This window comes from Odontesthes bonariensis, chromosome 9 (genome assembly GCF_027942865.1).
Source record: "Odontesthes bonariensis isolate fOdoBon6 chromosome 9, fOdoBon6.hap1, whole genome shotgun sequence".
Lineage (NCBI taxonomy): Eukaryota > Metazoa > Chordata > Actinopteri > Atheriniformes > Atherinopsidae > Odontesthes > Odontesthes bonariensis.
The window spans coordinates 34,195,539-34,214,998 of NC_134514.1; the positions used below are offsets into that span (position 1 = coordinate 34,195,539).

Sequence of the window (19,460 nt, forward strand, 5' to 3'; positions counted from 1 at the left end):
GATTTGTAGCTATACTGACAATAAATCAAATCAAATCAAATCAAATTTATTTATATAGCACATTTCATGTACAAACAGTTCAAAGTGCTTTACATAAAATAAAAGCATTGCAGCAGGGAGTGTAAGAAGCATTAAAAATACATAAAAGAATATAAAGAGAAACAAATAAAATAATTTAAATGAATTTAAAAACAAGCAACAGTCTAGATAAGTTAAAAGATATTTCATGCATAGACACATGAGAACAGAAATGTCTTTAACCTGGATTTAAAAATGTCTACATTTGGTGAAAGTTTAATCTCCACTGGCAGTTTGTTCCACTTGTTTGCAGCATAACAGTTAAATGCTGCTTCTCCATGTTAGTCTGGACTCTGGACTGGACCAGCTGACCTGAGTCCTTGGATCTAAGAGCTCTGCTGGGTTTATATTCTCTGAACATATCACAGATGTATTTTGGGCCTAAACCGTTCTGGGATTTGTAAACCATCAGCAGGCTTTTAAAATCTATTCTGTGACTGACTGGAAGCCAGTGTAAAGATTTCAAAACTGGTGTGATGTGTTCAGATCTCTTAGACCGGGTTAAAACTCTAGCAGCAGCGTTCTGGATGAGCTGCAGATGTTTAATACTCTTTTTGGGAAGTCCAGTTAAAAGAGCATTACAGTAATCGAGTCTACTGGAGATGAATGCATGGATGAGTTTCTCCTGGTCTTTTTGGGAGAGGAAACCTTTAATTCTGTTGATGTTTCTGAGATGGTAAAAAGCTGCCTTGGTGACAGCTTTGATGTGGCTGCTGAAAGTCAGATCTGAGTCTATCAACACTCCGAGGTTACCAACTTGTATACAATAACCTGAAATACATGTTATAAACCAGACTGGGGGATTGATTTTGGAACTTTCCTGGTTAATTTTATAGGAGACCTTATTTTGTGGAATGAGTCAGACACTCGCTCTTTGAACACAAAATCCTGAGTCATAGTACAGCAGCAGCATTGTTGCAGGTGGAGCTGGGAATCCTGATGGAGGAGTTGGATTTATGACTTTTTACTTTGCAGGTAATTAGCTAGATCAATGTGAAAATTCAAAGATAGATAAATGAACAAATGTAGAAGTGCCACAGACGATTTATTCAAAATTTCTGTTTGGGTCCCTGGTTCTTGGTTTGGTGTATAGGAGCCCTAACACTGTAATGTTACACATAAACCTACTATGTTCAGCCTCCAACTGGTCAAATATGTCAACGAGCTGTGTATGTAAGGATCAGAGAATTAAAGTTTATTTACTTTGTAAAACAGATAAAAGCATTGCGATAATGGATGTGCTGCCAGCCTTGAAGAATAATGTTTCATCACTCTACACTGTGTTTTGCTGAAGTGTTGGCTGTAGCAGAAGATGGCTCATGAATGTTTTTAATGACCTCAGGGAGAGTGGCAGGATGTTATCAGTGTAAAATAATCAGACTTAGCTGCAGCGTTGAAAATTTAAAGAAAGACAGAGGTGGTTAAAGCATGGGAAAGTGTGTGTGACTGGTGGATATGTTGGATGTGTGGATGTAATTGTCTTTCATCTCTTTCAAAATACTCAGTTTGGTGTCTTTTTACATCAGATAGGCTGATTTGTGATTTTAAATTGAGTGTGTGATTGTGCGTAGTTATTTGTCTTGTTGATGGACCGGTGACCTGTCTAGGGTGAACCCTGCCTCTCAACTGATGGTAGCTGTGATAGACTCCAGCCCCAGAACAAAGTAGATATAAAACTGTCCCTTGAAATGTTTTAAAACACCTCTGAACATGCTGTTTTACAGTACATTTCTCTTTGGCTCAGAATGAGAATGGGGAATTGGAAATGCACATGTTTTAAAGATGTACTTTAAACTGTTTGATTTTCATTTTTTTTCTTTTTTTATATCAGACGGGTCAAAAGAGGATTAGATATTATATTATATATATATTATATTATATTATTCATTTATCACTAAGTGTGTTTACCCCTCACACCCTGATCCATCACACTCGTTGCTGTCCAGCAAACAAGTTGTCCCGCAGTCAAATAAAGTTGTTAGCTTTGGTATGAGGACTGCTGAGTGATTGCATTATCCTGATGACAAACACAGTTTTATGAATTAGACAGAAAGAGAAAAGAGAACAAAAACAAAGGGATAGCGGAGCTTTGTTGACCTTATTTGCCTATGGGTTTCAGTACCTCAGCCTTTAATTCACAGCACTCGTCTAACCTCAAGTAATTTTCCATCTCTTCTTTCTCTCATCTCTTTTCATTTGAGACAACCCGAATCTGAGTGACTCAATCAAAAAAACAAGATGATTGTTGAACCCAATCCAAAATATGATCATTCTGAACAGGTACCATCAGAGCAAAAGCACAAAGCCTGGCCGCAGCTTGATACACAACACACTGTCAAATGAATTGATTAACAAGCAGCCGTGGTTAGAGGGAGCAGTGATAATACAGCGATATTGGTCCAGGAGAGAATGTAGAGTGACAGAAAAGGAAAATTATTAAATGCTTCCACGATAGGCTCTGGAATCTGGTGCGGATTTTATGATTTAAGTCCTTTGTGATCTCACTTGATCAAAAAAACCCAGAGTGTTCTCATGCTCAGTAATATTGCATTGCTAGTCTCTGAGAAGTCACCTCTTATTTTCAGAGGGCTCATTTCAAGCATTGGGTGTGAGTAGGTTGGAGGTCACAATAATCATTCTGCCAGAATACAATGGATGGTGTGCTCTAGCTTGGGAGCAAATGTTTGCACAAAATTCCTAATCGTGGGTGCAACTATGTTTATTTTTTGGCAATATAAATTAAGTTTTCACTTTACTAGGTTTGTACTTTGTAAATTAATAATCTGTATAAAAATATGTTTGAATACTGAGATTGTGTTGCCTCAACAATTGAATAATATGATCATTTGTTTGTGGAAATGACAAAGAAATAAGATAAAAAGATAAACCTCCAAACTCTTTAAACGTTCTGTGACTCTGCACACGTCATGTGTTACTCAATAGCTCTTAATAATTTTGTTTTTATTGGTGTAGTCCCCAGGAGGATCACTTCACAAGTAATATGGAGAGAATGAAAGTTGTATAGAGTATAGACAATGATGTATAGAGTGATTTGTAGTTGACTAAAAGAATGAGGAATCAGTCAGCATTTACCAAACTAAAGATATTTGACTTCATACCAGAAGATGGCGTAATGTAGCATGTGAGCAAAGATCTGGCCCAAATAGTCATGTTCTCGTTCACATGTAGAGTTGGATTAAGAGGTTGAAAGGTTATACTGTTCCAGCAACGCATGCCATGTGTCTGTTATTGCCGCGCAGTGCAATATGACTTACACAGACATCTTTAAAAGACAGTAGACAGAGATGCCACAGGAAATAGGATGGCTGCTGGGAAGAGCATGACCGATTGCATTTCTCATGGATTTTACTTGCAGTGGTGGATGTTGTACAAATTTTGTGTTGAATGGTGATGGTTTTCAGCCTCTCTCATGATTCTTTTTTTTAAAAAAACAATTTTTTTAACCATCAGTTTTATTGCTCCTGTCCTAACTTTTTAGAATGTATTGCTCAAAAAAGAAATTTAATTGGATTTTTTGTTTGTTTGTTTGTTGTGCTGTTGCATGGCGATATCTTGACATGACAACGCATATATGTACACTGTTGATTTAGTTGCACACAAAGAGGAGGAGGGATGGGGGTTGGATGTTAACCCATCTTGCTGATCTTCAAGAGACCATGTGATCCACCCAAAAACTATGACACAACTTTTCTAAAGTTCTTTCATTTCTCTACTTTGCACTCATTCACGATTCCTTCGCTTCCTATTTTCTAGTCCCTCACCAATGGTTAGGGTTAGTATGAAAGGTTTACATATTACAAAATAGATTGTTAGGGCTTAAACGTTTTAATGTTTATGCATTGTTGTTGTTTGCATTGTTCATGCATTTGGCAGACACTTTTATCCAAAGCGACTTACAGGTAGGCAGGTAGGGTAAGGGGGTCTTGCCTAAGGACCCCAACTGGAGGTAATACCTTTCATGCAGGGGATTTGAACCCAGGTCACCTACATAAAAGGTGGTAAGATTGCCACTAAACTATCCAGTCCCCTTTTAATGCTCATTGATTGTCATTATAGTAATGTCACATGGATGCCCCCTACAAACGACAATAGCCTAAACATACATGTACATCTCATCATTTGAATCCTACTACTGTGTTTGGGACATGTAGACAAACATACCTGTCACTCCTTCTCTGTGACACTGGGCTATCACCTCTTTGCAAAAGTATTTTGTCCTTATTCAGAAAGGGATAGAGAAAATAAGACAAATCCAGTGACATATATTTAATCTTTTTATGATCCTGCTATCATGATCTAAATCCAGATAAGAGGTGGAAATGGATGAATGGCTATTGTTGACTATCAATATCTCTCTTTGTATCATACCTCCAGTCATTTTCCATTTTGTGTTATGTGTTTCTGAGAACTCTTGCATAACTTCAGAAACAGCAGCAGTGCAAGAGACGAGCTTCAAGTCTGTGAAATTGATAACACAGTGATTTTAGTATGTTTTCCATGAAAGTTAAGGAAGCTGTCTCTTTCCCAGTAATCCCAGTATCTGCTGAGTGGTTGGCTGCAGTGTTCCCGTCAGACTTTGGGCTCCATTTTGAATCAGCTCTACTGATATTTGAAATTTATAACCAGCATTTTAGTAGCTGAAACATTTGCATTAACCATTGACTGTAGGACAAATTTTATACATGTTGAAATTGCTTCCTAGAAACTTATAAACACCAAAATGCCATTAAAAACAACTGCAAAACATACCTACAGCCATTGGGCCACATACTGGTGTGCTGGTGAAGTAGAGGGAGAGGGATGCAGTATGCAAATATTTTAACATCCAATTTAATTTTATTAGGACTTAAAGCCACAAAGGTCATCACTCTCAAACAAGATTCCCACAAAGCAATGCCACTTCAATGATTAACCAACACACACATACACTTTTTGTGTGCGTGTGAGCTTGAGTGTGTATTTTTGTAGAGTTCCGTGAATAGGACAGCATGAATAAGCACTCTGTATTTGTTTCACATCACAGCAAAAGTACATCAAACACTTTCATTTCTCAGTGTTTCTGTTTCTAAGGACAAAGTAAATCAAACACAAGTTTGACCTCAAGAAAAGCTCTCCTTTGCTCAACTAGTCAGCACCTAATATGACAACTGGAAAATCTGTCCATCCAGCCATTTGAAGTTTTCTGCTCACTGATCTGATCTAATGTGGGATTAATACCTGTTGGACTTTTATCTTTTATCTAAAATAAATATTTTGTTCTTTTTGAAGTGGGGCTGTGTGAAGGACTGATGAGTACTAAGGGCGCTTTCACACTAGAATAGTCTACTCTATTACTTCCCCTCTTTGGTTCGCTGGATAATCTGTGGGGTTCACTTGCAAGTGAACCAAGACCCACGTTTTCAGGTGGACCAGAGTTCGCTTGTTTGGTCCGCACCAGAGTTCAGGCGGACTCTCAGAGGACCAAACAGCGCCAGGGTGAAAGCACCCTCAGTGTCTTATCTGCAGTAGACAGCAGCCAGTCCACCCTCAGTTTGGAGAATCAAGGAGGATTTGTGATGGGTGAGCCAAGCTGTCAGCTACTCAGACCAGTGACAACAGAGGAGGGAATTTTCCCCATGACAGCACCTTTCCCTGATAACAGCCTGGTTGGTCTTTCTTGTCTTTGGCACATGGAAGCAGATGTCAGTTTTTCCCAAAAGCAGCTGAAACATGGACTCATCTGACCACAGAACACATGTCTTCCTGTCCATCTGAGATAAGCTCATGTCCAGAGAACTTGGCCGTGTTTCTGCACAGAGTTGATATTTGGCTTCCTCCATGTGTAATACAGTTTCAGGTAACATTTCTGGATGCAGCCATGGACTGTGTTGAGTGAAAATGTTTTTTCAAGGTAATCTTGAGCCCAATGTTCTTCTCTGTAGGTGTTGAAAGACCCAAGTTCTTTACAGTCTTACAGTCACATTTCCGTTGTACCCTGGTGTGCAATGACAATAAAGTCTATTCTTTTTGAGAAATATTCTTTAAACTTACTGATGATTCTCTAACAGAGTTTGACACAAAGTGGTAAGCAATGATCCATCCTTGCTTGGAAAGACTAACCCAGCAAACAAACAATGGGCCTCATGCAAGAACATTTTCGTATTTTAATTCAAAATTTCTCTTACTTTTTTCGTACGAAGGTCTCGTATGAACACGCCACGTCAGATTCAACAAACGCTCTTAACTTCTGAAAAAGTGTGTAAACGACCTGCGCAAATGATAAATCCCACCCGTGCGTATTTAAGTCCACGTGCACGAGGTTGTAGATTTTCATACTCCACGCCCAAAATAATACAATATAAAGCAACACTTCCTCTCTTCTCTGCCAGGAAGTGTTGATTCATGAGAATGGCATCAAGGCGCAAAAAGAACAACTTTACGGGCTCTGAGACTGAAGTTCTGCTTTCAGAGATCCAAAAAGGAAAATCTGTCATTTTTAGCAGTGTCATCAGTGGAATTACGGGACCTGCTAAAGCGAAGAAATGGGAAGCAATTACGAGCGCTGTTTATAAGGTGTGTCACTGTAGTTCGTAATGTCACCGAAATAAAAAAGAAATGGTTTGATATGAAAATGGCTTGGGCTGCATGGTGGTGTGGTGGTTAGCACCGTCACCTCACAGCAAGAATGTTCCAGGTTCAACTCCCGCCTGGGGCGTTTCTGTGTGGAGTTTGCATGTTCTCCCCGTGTATGCGTGGGTTCTCTCTGGGTACTCCGGCTTCCTCCCACTGTCCAAGAACATGCATGTTAGATTAATTGGTGTCTCTAAAATTGTCCTTAGGAGTGAGTGTGAGTGTGTATGGTTGTTTGTCTCTGTGTGGCCCTGTGATGGACTGGCGGCCTGTCCAGGGTGTACCCTGCCTCTCGCCCATTGACTGCTGGGATAGGCTCCAGCCCCACCGTGACCTGACGGATTCAGCGGTATGGATGATGGATGAAAATGGCTTAAAAAAAATGTCTCGTCATGGCCAGGCGCTCAATGACTGCAACAAAAGCTGTGCAATCAGTTGTTACCTCATCATGATGGCTCTTTGATGGGGCGGTTAATGAGGGGGGTCTTCTGGCACCACACCTTCTGGTCTACCTGGGCTGGTTCAGGTAGTAGGAGACCCTTGTTCATGGCAATATTGTGCAAATCTGGCATGCCTTCTCTGGGCTGTAGTGCAGTTTGCCCCCCCCCCCCTGTATCGAGACACACCCACCTACGGCACGGGTGCTTTGATGCGTATATGTGTTTAATCTAGTGCTCCGATTATGTTTGGCAGTCCAGCCACGGCATGAAAGTCCCTATTAATTTGTACTTGTTGGACAGCGGTGTATGGGAATTTTATGTATCATCGGTGATAAACTGGTGAGAGCTTTGATGACCAAGGGGAGTACACGACTCACAGAGGACTGGGACACACCCGATCTGTCTCCAATCTCGCTCTGAAAGGTTCCAGTGGCCAAAAATCCAAGGGTGGTGAGGCTGGTTACACTTCCCATTGATCTTGTTATATATGTAACGGGTGAAAGTGTTGATTCCACTTCCACAGTGACTGCCAATCATATTTGCTGTTGTTCATGTATCTTGGATGCTCACTGGTCGGGAGGGCTCTCCTTAGTACATAAATATGGGCTGTGATACATGCGCAGTGACAGTGCACGAGGATTGAGCCCATGGTAAGGTTGTTACACAAAGCACAGCGTTATATGGAAACTGTATTTAATGTAATAATGCAGTTAGCATTATTATTATTTGTATATCATGCTCAGCAAGATGGCGACAACATTGCATTTGGCTAAATGTGTTTTTATCTTGTAATGTAATGTTTGTTAGCGATCTTGGCTCGAAGGCTAAGCTAAACTTGCTAACTTTCTCTCATTAAGCTGTGCCGAACGAGTGCTGTGCTTGACCGTGAGCTGACCAGTCGTATGCTTTATCATTATTCAGGGAATAAAAGTCCAGTCCTGAAGTTAAGAGTGTCGGTCCTTCTTCAAAAAAGCTTAACACAATGCAGACAACGGTTACATATACAGAGTCAAATTAACCTTCAATTAGTGCATCATTTAAGTCAAACAGAATAATGTCAGCATCATTATGGAGTATAATGTATATATTTATTTATGTTTGCTTCAAAGTAATTAAATATACAATCCATTAGTCAAGCAAACTTGATTTGAATAACAGCAGACTATTTTACGAAACTCCTACGACAGGTCTGGATCACTCGTAAATTCTGTTCGTACCTGAAAGAAAACGTAAAATAAGAAAAGATTGGTGAATGCGCAAATTCTCTTAAATCACTCGTTGTTGCATGAGGCCCATTTTCCCGGTGTCTGCTGTGTAAGGTTCTCTTTAAGTTATTGGGATGTTATTTCTAAGAGATTCTATGTTGAAAGTCAACATAGCTTTGGGCTGACTCTGACTGTCAGGCTCTGACACCATCACACTGAGCATTAGGATGTGTGCTCAGCCCACTGCTGTTCACACTATTAAGTTGTGACTGTACAGCCACAGAACCTGATTCTACCTGAATCTGATATCTAATATCTGATGACACCACAATGATGGAGCTGAGCAGGGTTAGGGTTAGCTGGTGTGGAGACAATAACCTGATGCTGAATGTAATAACAGCAAAGGAGATGAACACAATCGGCATCTGTGGTTCTACGGTTAAGAGAGTGAACAACACCAAGTTCTTCAGAGTACAGATGTCCAAACGTTTCACTGGTCTAGGTTTTAACACCCTCAGAATGGTGAAACAGGCCCAGCAGGGACTGCATTTTCCAAGGAAGCTAAAGTGCACATCAATTACCTCCATCATCAGAATTCTGCAGAGGTGTGGTTGAGAGCGGGCTGACTTTGTAAATCTCATCCTGGATGGCCAGCTGTTGTGTTACAGACAGTTAAACTTTACAGAAGGTGATCAGAGGAACAGAGACTATCACTGGGGTTTCCCTACACCTTACCAGGGCCTGTTCCAGAGCTGATGCATTCAGAGAGCACAGGACATCATTAAAGACCCCTTTACCCTCCTCCACACCTTCTTTGCTCGTCTGCCATCTGGCGAACAGTGTCAGGACATTTAAACCAGAACTACAAGTTTTTTGTTTTTTTTAAAGGCAGTCAGACTGCTATACAGCTGCTCTCCTTCAATTCCGCTACTTTACACGCTTTTTTATCTGAACCGTCCCCTTTTTTGCGCACTTTTACTACTGCCTTTCTTTGAAGTGTTTTGCTCTTACATTATTGCATCGTCTTGGAGACTTCAGTCCCTGCATGGTTTGGAATGATAAAGTATTTTTGAATCTTAAATCCGCTGCCGGTCCGAAACTTTGGAATGACCTCCCATTTTCAGAGGTGTCAAGTAACGAAGTACAAATACTTTGTTACTGTACTTAAGTACACTTTTTAGGTATCTGTACTTAACTCCATTACTTATTTTTCTGCCTACTTCTGACTTCTATCACAGATTCTATAATACTACAGATTCGCAACTCACGGTGCATTTCTGGTTTCCAACGAGGCAATTTTGGTTGCAGTTCCACCCTCTTTCCACGTGGGGCACTCAATTTTGGAGACCAGAATTAATGGAGTCCTATGGAGCTATACGCCCTAGCGTGCCCTCATCTCAAGATATAATTTTTTCTCTAGTAATTCGAATGTTGTGTTCGAAAGAGGATGTTTAGAAAATACCCATGGCTGAGTTTTAGATTTTTAGAGCCACTCATTTGCTTAAAAAAAGGATTTTAAGTGTATATGATGTCATACATAGCTTACGACCGGAGATGCCGCTTTATGGCAACAATCCTGCTTGTTGTTGGTCCACAGCCTATCTAGTATTATAGAATCTGTGGTTGGTCTCAAAGGCAGCAGCGTTTTCAAGGAAGAGCTGTAGTAAGAAAGAAACTGTGGAAAAAGTCCATCTTAACACATTGAATACCGGCGGTTTTTACAGAATTATGTCGTAGAATCCCAGCGTTCTAAACCATTTTTTGACGTTTTTTGTACAGTCACAGCATATTATGTGATAGGGCCACTGAAACATGTTATGGCTCGTTTGAAAGCTGAGACTTCAAACTCTTTGTGGGTCAAAACTGCGTGTCTCTAGGTGCCACCATTAGCGAGCTATCCTTAGCTAAACCAAGGCGGGTATCCACCAAAATCAACAACAAACTGAGATATTGGGGCTTTTGTTGTGAAACGTGCGCTCTTTCAGCCTGTCGCACTTTAGATACATATCCGGGTCAGAGGATTTGCGTCGTGTCGCATGTTGCAAAGCTAACCTGTTCATAAGACCGCCTCCTTAGACTTGTCGCGTGTCTTCCTCTCCTTCTTGTTGTTTGTTTATGTTACTTTACCGTCACCCTCTGGAAACCGACACGTACGATTGGACAAAATGCAGAAATGCACAACAATCAATGCAGCGTTATCAAAATTGTTCTTGAGTTGACGCAAAGCCATTGGCGTAATGATCAAAATGTCCAGATGATGACACCAGTTTTTGACTGCCATCTATGTCAGTTCTGTTCATCACATAATTACAAAAATCACACAGAATGTGCATTAGAATGTATAGATTCAGAATCCATAAAAAAAACCGTTAAAAATGTATTTTTACCATGTGGGATCCAACGCATGGGCAGTAAAAACGTAGTTTTACGTGACATGGGAGTCAATGTGTTAATTCTGTTGTCGCTTGGTATGGAGCCAGCCGTCAAGCGGTGCCTCTGGTCGTAATTCATTCTTTCGCCGGTCGACCAGCTGTCATTAGCACAATGCTAGCGCGTTGTGGACAACAAGAAGCCAACCTGTAAGAAATCAAAGGGATATATGTACTCGTTCAGTAGATTTTTGACTTGAAACCCATGTTGAGCTCTCAGAAACTACATTCAAATCTGAGCGCTCTTGAGGAGACTTAGGTGAAACTGACCATTTGTAGCCTCTAGCTCTATTGGGCCCAATTCATTCTGGTCTCCACCGACGCGCCCAGTGGAATTCTGGTGGAACTGCAGCCAAAAAGCCGGTACAATGGGGCTTAATAGTAAGTGGCAAGGCTGTTCGTTATAATGGCTGTGCTTCTACTCATTACATTTTCACACAAGTATCTGTACTTTCTATTCCTTACATTTTCAAAACAAACAGCCTCGTTACTCTTGGCTTCAGTTTTTTTTTTAAATTGATGCATATCAATAACACACACACACCCTCTCAAAGGTGTTGCTAAAAGGTGAGGGTAAAGGATGTGTAATTCATTTATAAATTCCGAGGGCTCAATAGCAGACTCAAGGATGCAATTAAGAGGAATACGTTAAATGCAACTCACTAGCTGGGGACTTTGGCTTCCATTGTGTTTTTTTTTTCTCAGAAGTTACCAGACACTGACCTGACATACCCTGGGAATAAAAGTCTTATGAAGCAGTCAAGAACAATTCATTACGGAGGGTACATGTGATGCGATTTAGGATTTTGTATATAGTCTTTTTAAGTTTCAATTTTGGTCTTGATCGTCAGTTATGACATGGGGAAAGCTTGTTTTTATACAGTAGGATTTTCTTTTTTGATGGGACTAACATAATCTTAGTGTGTATGCAAAATTGTTGCACTCTCCTACTCCGTGCCATTTTCAGACCGTTTTAGGTGCTCTGTATGTAGTGATAAAGAGCTCATTTTCGTTTCAGTTTTTGTCTTGACTGTCAGCTATGACAAAGGGGGGAACATGCGTGTGTATATCTTTTTTCTTTGAATTTTTCAGGCAGTAAGACTTTTTTTTTAGTTTTTTTGATGGGACGAACATGAATACCTCACGACCTACCTCTTGAATACTACCTCACGTGTAATTAAATTCCAATAAAGTTTGAGAAAGAACATGTTCCTTGAGTGACTTTGTCTTTGACAGTAATGGTTTTATGATTGTTGTCCTGGGCCACATGTAGAACGAATCAGTTTTCAAATTAAGCTTGCAATTCATATAGTGGCATCTACCTTTTTGTGTGTGTTTTTTTATTTTATTTATTATTTTTTTTAATTTAAAGGTTACTTTATACTTTTATACTTTAAGTAGGTTTTGGAGCGCATACTTTTTCACTTTTACTTGAGTAAAGAGGTCAAGTTGATACTTCAACTTTTACCAGAGTGTTTTTAAACTGCAGTATCTATACTTCTACTTAAGTAACAAATGTGTGTACTTTGCCACTGCCCATTTTAAATCAGACAAGCCCCTTCACTGCCAATTTTTAAAAGTCATCTTAAAACCCATTTTTATTCCCTGGCTTTTAACCCAGCATGAGACTCTGTTTCTGTTATTGTTTTATTGTTTTTATTATTTTAATAATGTTTGTTTTTACATTGTTCTTGTGTTTTATGCCTTGTTTTATTTTGTGTTGTACAGCGCTTTGTTTCAGCCAAGGCTGTGTTAAAAGGCTATATAAATAAAGTTGATGATGATGATGATGATGATGATGATGATGATGATACTTTGAGATTTCTGACTTTGAGAGACAAACTCAGAATTGAGTTTTGAGATACAAACTAATTGTTGACTTTGTCGAACTCTTTCTTAAAAAAAAAAAAAAAAAAAAAAATCCGGCAGACATAGGCTTCCATAATTTTTTCTATTTATGTATACATGTGATTAACCCCGAGAGCCAGTTTCTTCAAGCTTGATTGACACTACCTCCGCTGGGAGGGTCGATTCTACTTCAATCCACACAAAGTCCCGCCTCGATGTGTGTTTCTTTCTGGGACTTAAAGCTATAAAATGAAGGATTTTACTGGGACCGAGAGGCACTCTGTAGTTAGAGTTCCCTTTGTGAACTCCAGCACAGACACTAAAGTCAGCCCAATGCTTTAGTCACCGAGGACGCAGAGAGAGACATCGCTGTCTGGTTTCCTGTCACTTCCACGCTGTAAACCTTTGATCCCGTTCCTGGGTCGGGACGCTCGGAACCATGGCCGGGGACGGCTCGGACCAGCGGGCGCTGCAGTATGAACAAACTCTGGTAAGTGTCACTTGTTGCCAGTCTGAACTTTGTCCGCGAGTTTCTCATTTCGTACTTTTCTCAGACATGAAAAAGAACGCCAGAATGAGCACACCAGTCCCTTCAGTTTAAGGTTGGCTGAGCGTTCACTTTCTGGTGCAAACAGCTTCGGCAAGCTGTGTGTAAAACTGGTCAAAAGTTGGAAAAAAGTGAAAGGAATGCGTTGTTGGGTAATTGGCATATGCCGAATTAAACAGCGTGCCTCTTTTTATTTGAAAAGTCTTTAATGAAGGGTATGACTTTTGGGGAAACCAAGGGTCAAGTATAATTGATCAGATTTGAATGGAAGTTCAACCTCCGTACTCTCACGTGGACGTAGCCGAGTGTTGCAGCGTTGGAAGCCGCTGTGCAAGGCTCGCGTGTCCCCCTGTTTCTGACACCCCAGACACGTGCACATGTGAAGTGGCACAATGATCTTAGAAAGCGTTTCTGAAGCGCTGATCACGACACATTTGGTGTCTGTGACGGCTCGGCACAGGAAGTGTCGGTGCTTATTGTCATAACATGGATTTGGATGCAGGCGGAACAACGAGAGTTGTTTGACCTCACAAATGAATCCATGAATATGACTTAAAGGCAGTTATTGGCTGTGATTTAAAATAAAAAATTAGTTAATGCAATCTGGTTGATTAAATCAAAATGTTAATTTATTGATAAGAAAAAAATAACTTTTCCACTGAGGCAGATTAATTATTTTCTTTTTTTTTCACTCTTATTACTGTATGAAACTGAGTGCATTATGATGCTTTATACATTTACTGACTTTAACAGCCTTAGAATAATTTGGAGACTATTCGTAATGATAAAATTCTCCTGGTCAGTTCTGAAAACGGTGTTTGTTTAAAAAAAACAACCAAAAAAAAAAAACTGAGTCATTTAGATGTGTTGCTGCTTGAATCAAGTGTCTGTAGGACACTCACACCTGCAGTCCCGTGGTCGTGGGGGTCACTGTGTCAGGAACTCCAGTGAGTTGTGTCCCCCGCAACCACAGACGGGCCCATTGTTGTTCAGTAGCTGTGTGAACATAATGTGCTGTAAGCTGAGATGCAGCAGACAGTTTTGCAGATGTATGGCGTTATGTCAGCACCAACAATGTTTTTGGGATCCTAAGTTACTAAACGCACATTAACCTTCGTGCCATTTCCTGTAGCTCGACTTATGTTGCATAACAAGCAGACAGTTGTTGAGATTATGGAAGATCTGCAAGTAGCTCAGAAGGTGAATCATTGATGTTAAATGCTGTGTGAAACGCATCAGACAGGTCCACATCAGGGTCTGCAGACTTTCCACTTTATGATTGCGTTATATCCCTGTACGGTACATTTTCTATCAGGTATAGGGGATTCTTGTCTAGATGAACAAAGCTATTCATTATTTTATTGATCGTAAGTGACATTTCTGAGTTGTAAGATCAGTCTTTGGGAGCACATATTTGCAGTACGCTCCTCAGAAAGTTAAAGGCTGGGATCTGGATTGAAAGTCCTCATATAGTGTGTGTGTGTGTTGTGAAACTTTTCTTGACAAAGCCTCTGTTAAGCCTAACGAATGCCCTCCTTGCATAGATTCCTTTTATGTGTTTGTCACTCTGAGGCTTTAAATGAAGTGGAGCCACAACTGTAGCTCTTCTTTGGGCCTCAGTTTCCTTTCCATGCAAACGTTTCTTTGTAAAGAGCACCCCTCTCTGTGTGCTGCTAATCTGTGCGTGTTTGTGTGAGTGATTACACAACTTGCTGATTCAGCACTGGACACTCCGTCACCTTGGCAGTTCTCGTGCTCGGCCCTCCGGCTCTCTTAAAAGAGAAGAAAATCCCTCCACCGCCACCTTTTTATGTTAAACTCAGCATGGCTTGGACGATTGTTACAAGAAAAAAAAAAAAAAAAAAAAATAGCGTAAGCATCTAAGTGGAAATCAAATGAAAATAGTAGCAGTGCGAGAATAACCTCCTTTCATAGAAAAGAGTTCTCTCTGCGCTCCGCTCTCCTCACCGTGGGTTGTTGTAACATGGTGTCTTTGTGTGGTATTGGCAATCGGGATGGTTGTGTGGGTTTTTTTTTGTTGTGGGCAGTGGATGCTCAAAGAGGCCAGTGTAGTTTGGTCGCGAGGGAGAATGAAAAGCCGGCTGTACAGAAATGCTGGTGGGGTTGCAAAGTAAAAGCACCCTCAACATATTGTGTGTTAACATCAGATATTCTGAATTGGTAAGATTCTGTTTTTTAATTTCAGGTGGAAACCTCTCACGGCCATTTGTTCTGTCACTTGAAGAAACATGCGAAAATTGATAATCATATATGTTTTATGGTGATATTAGGTTGGCCATTTCATGGTTTCATGCGATCAAAGGTAAAGTTTATTAGACGTTGTACAATGGCATCAAGCATGAGGTTAACTGCAGTGTTCGAATTACGGGGGGTCTGACCCCCCCCCGATTGAGACTTGATACCCCCCAAATGGGACTAAATTACACTTTTGGGGGGTACTGAAAAAATGGATCTATTATTAAAATCAGGTGTTGAAAATATCTTGTTACTTAGTATTTTTCAATGTGTACTATGAATAACCAAATAAAATGCGTTTTGGAACACCCCTTCAATGGACTGTACCACCAGCGGGCGTTTCACGTGTTCGCACGCAGCTCGCGCATAGTCCAAAACATCGGCAGCACTGAGATGCAGGGTTTTGATGCCCGTTAAAATGATGTTTGAGATGCGAGCGCGTGGATTTAAGGTGTCAAGGTGGAGGTTTCCCGTGATTTGTTAAATGAAACTAACAAATCAGACTAATATTATTTCAACTTTAAAGCACTGAACTTACAAACACTCAAGACAGGTGACCGCCCTTCCCTTTCTCCCATGAGAAAAAAGTTAGCCTAGGACTACATCAGAGGAATTCCATCGAGTCAACATGCACAAGTAGTCTCAGTTCAAAGACAGAGGCGGACTGCTCTAATCCAGAATACACCAACCAACATACTTGATGTCAGAAAATAAAGTACAAGGCTTATCATGTGTTTAAAGCACAATTGGAATAATATCATTTAACTAAGTTAGAAGAAGGCAAATGGATAGTGTGACTCCACCAAGCAAGAAGCAAGGATAGCTGTGTCTAGCAAGGAGGCAAAAAGGATAGCATGCCCACAAAGAGGTAGGAAAAATGGGATTCCTTACCGTATGTCAAATATAGGATTAATCATAATTTTGACTCTGTTTGAAGCCATTTCATGTAGCAGCTAGCAGTGTACCATGACTAGCACCACGGGGCTGTCTGATAGCACTTTTCAATCTCAAGAAAAGCGCACACTGTTTACAGCGGACATTACAAGCCATGTTGAATTTGGCAGTTGTAGTCTGATAATTTACAGCTTGATTCTGTATGCGTCATTGGGTTCACTTTGCTGATTGACATTTCTTGATTGCGTCTCATGGGCACTACATAATGTAGGCTAGTTGCTAGTTTGCTAGTGGGCTTTTGGTAAGCCATATAGCTGTTTGAAGTTGGGTCGTTGCTAGGTTTAATATATGTATTATTCTGCATGTGTTGGTTCTGCTGCTGTGCTTGTTGCTAACTGGAAAGTTAGCAACGTCCTGCTGCAGCAACGTGTGTGAGACAAACTTTGGCTAGGTGGTTGAACTTGACAGTGCTGCGTGCAGATTTGAGCTGAATTCACCTGCGCAGCGCGGATTTTGCAGGGTTGCCAGATGATTTCCAAACATGCTCAAACCCCGCCTGGAGGCACTAAATCTAGACTAAACCAGTCTAAACTGAATTCTATTTATTTCTATGGCCATAGAGCCATATACAGATACAGAAAAACTCGCCCAATACCCATTTTTACCCGCAGACGGTCATCCAAAACAGCCCAATCTGGCAACACGGAGTTTACGGAGACGAGTGCTTTGATGTGATCTTCCCGCGAACGTGGTCACTTGATTCATCTGAGGCTCTAGCAGGGAGTTTGCAAATGATAACGTATTGTTGTGTTTGCATATCATGATATTATCATGATTTTTTTTTTTTTGGGGGGGGGGTGACGTCATCAATTGATCCGCAAAAAGTCCGACCCCCCCCGAAGCCCGGTGGATAATTCGAACACTGGTTAACTGCTGACATTTTATGTGTTATGAAAAGTGGCAATAAAAGGCAATACTTTATGTGTGCGTTGATTCAATTTAATATCAAAACTAGGAGTAGATTTTTACAATTAAACTGCTGAACATGTTGGTGCCAAATGCAGCTTGCAAATGAAATGTGAGCATCTTCTTCAAAGGGGACGTCACAGACTACACATGACTTAGTGGTCATGAGAAAAACTGCAGTCAGATTTCTCAGCAGAAAGTTCCTTTCGAAAATGTCTCATTAAATCAAACGGAACATCTGTTTTTTATTTATTTATTTTTTCTTTTAAGTGCAGTTAAAATGATAAAGATGTATTCCAGGGAGGGAGCGGGCAGCAGCCAACAATGGTACTACACTACTGGCAATAATCCTAACAATTTTAGATCTGTTTAATTACTCATTATGTATGACATGTTTCTAAAGCCCAACAGAGCTCTATTAAACCCTTGTTTTAGTGATTCAGTCATACTGTGGTACTCCGCTAATAATAGCCGCTTTTGGACAGACCGTTCTAAGAAAGTAGTTATCAGAACTACCCTCCTCGAATTTCGTTCTGATAACTATCCTTCCCCAGCGGAACTGTTTCAGTCTGCATTCGCACATGAGTCGGGACCTGATAGGGACTGATGCGCCGCGCGCAGCCGTCTGCTTCAGTGACGTGTTAGCCGTTAGCCGTTTAGCGCTACATTCAAACACAAAACAAAACGGTAAAAGTAAGGAGAGTAGAAAAAACACCACCACGAAGCTAATATGGAGAGCGGGGAGGCCACCGTGTTTATGGTCTGCATGATGGTGATATTAATCATGGACAATCACATCAGGCGTCTAATATCGAGGCTGGAAGAGCTCACAGAGAGAGTCAGGAGACGATGCTTTTTCATTTCATGAAGGAAGAAAGGAAAGCAGAGCGCTGCAGACAAATGAGACCAGTGTAAGTTTAACTTATTAAACATCCGCCGGTTGTGTCTGTGTCTGAGGAAACATTCAGCCGTGATAGCATGACATGGGGCGTAGCTACCGACCACCACACACCTCCGTAAGATTCGTTCTATAAGAACTATGAAAAGACTAGGGATGTTAACCGATGACCGTATGACCGATGGTTGACCGAATCAACGTCGTCCGGTTAGATTTTTTTTCTGCCGTCGGTTTAAAAAAAAAACAAAACAAAAAAAAAAAAACTCACTATATCTTTAGAAATGTTATGTTAGCTTGAGCCATCCCACAATGGAAGAACAACCGCATCAGAGCTCACGTAGAGCCCTCCTCAGAGGTCCTCTCTTACACCGGTTGCAACTTGTACGCCGTACATGACGGGTCCTGTCTGCGCAGTTAAAAAAAAAAAATCGCCACTATTAACCTAAATAAAGCCAATGTGGCTGCGTGTGGACTACAACATAATAATAATTGTAACACTGTAATGGCAAAAGACACAAGACTAACTTAGCCTACTTGTTGTGATATATTCATCTGTACTTAAATAGCAAGACGACAGGAACTTATTGCAAAGGATTTTGTGCAGCATCTAGCTACTGTTGGCATTCGGTAAGTTTTTTTTTTTTTTTTTTTTTTTTTTTTTTTTTAAAACGAAGTCATTGGTTAACCTACTTTCCTGTAACATCGCCAAATGCACCGTTCTCTGTTTGTGACTTTGTAACGGGGGCTTTTAACAGCCTGAGTTCGGTGCCGCGTTTGATTTGTGTTTAAAAAGTACAGTGACTGGAAGGGCGCCGTTGCGCGTAATGTGTGGCTGTGCGTGTCTGCGCAGGCACAGCAATTATTTTTCTACCCAAAACCCTTATTCCTCCACAAGTATGCCTAGAACTAGTGGTCAATGATTGGGGAAAATGTATAATACCAAGGGCACGAACCAACATTAATTGTGTGGTGGGAGCCTAACCAGTCGGCAGAGAAAGACGCGCGACAGGACACAGATATCATAAATGGCACTTATAGAATTTTCGGTGACCGACTTTAATCGACTAATGAGGCTCAGTGGTCGGTCAAGACTTTTTTTAAATTTCGACATCCCTAGAAAAGACCCGACCACGGAGAAGGAGCTAAATAGTTATAGGAACTGAGGGAGATAGCCCCGAGTTCCTGTATGTCCGAACACGGGAGAAAACGGCCCCGCGGATTAAAAGGTTATTAGAACTGCTAAAGGTTCCTACAGTCCGAAAGTAATTT

General features: G+C 40.7%; 1 protein-coding gene across 8 annotated transcripts in view; it reads left to right on the forward strand.

Moving 5' to 3' along the window:
* LOC142388626 (chloride channel protein 2-like) overlaps positions 1 to 19,460 on the forward strand; it is a 203,466-nt gene that overhangs the window by 24,033 nt on the left and 159,973 nt on the right. For 7 of the 8 annotated variants that reach the window (XM_075474099.1, XM_075474101.1, XM_075474106.1 and 4 more), the window contains exon 1: positions 12,776 to 13,120. The exons of the other annotated variant lie outside the window; for it this stretch is intronic. In XM_075474099.1, coding sequence (XP_075330214.1) covers positions 13,070 to 13,120 — 51 coding nt within the window. In that variant the 5' untranslated portion in view covers positions 12,776 to 13,069. Of the gene's footprint in view, positions 1 to 12,775; positions 13,121 to 19,460 lie in introns of those variants that run through there. 8 annotated transcript variants of the gene reach the window in all.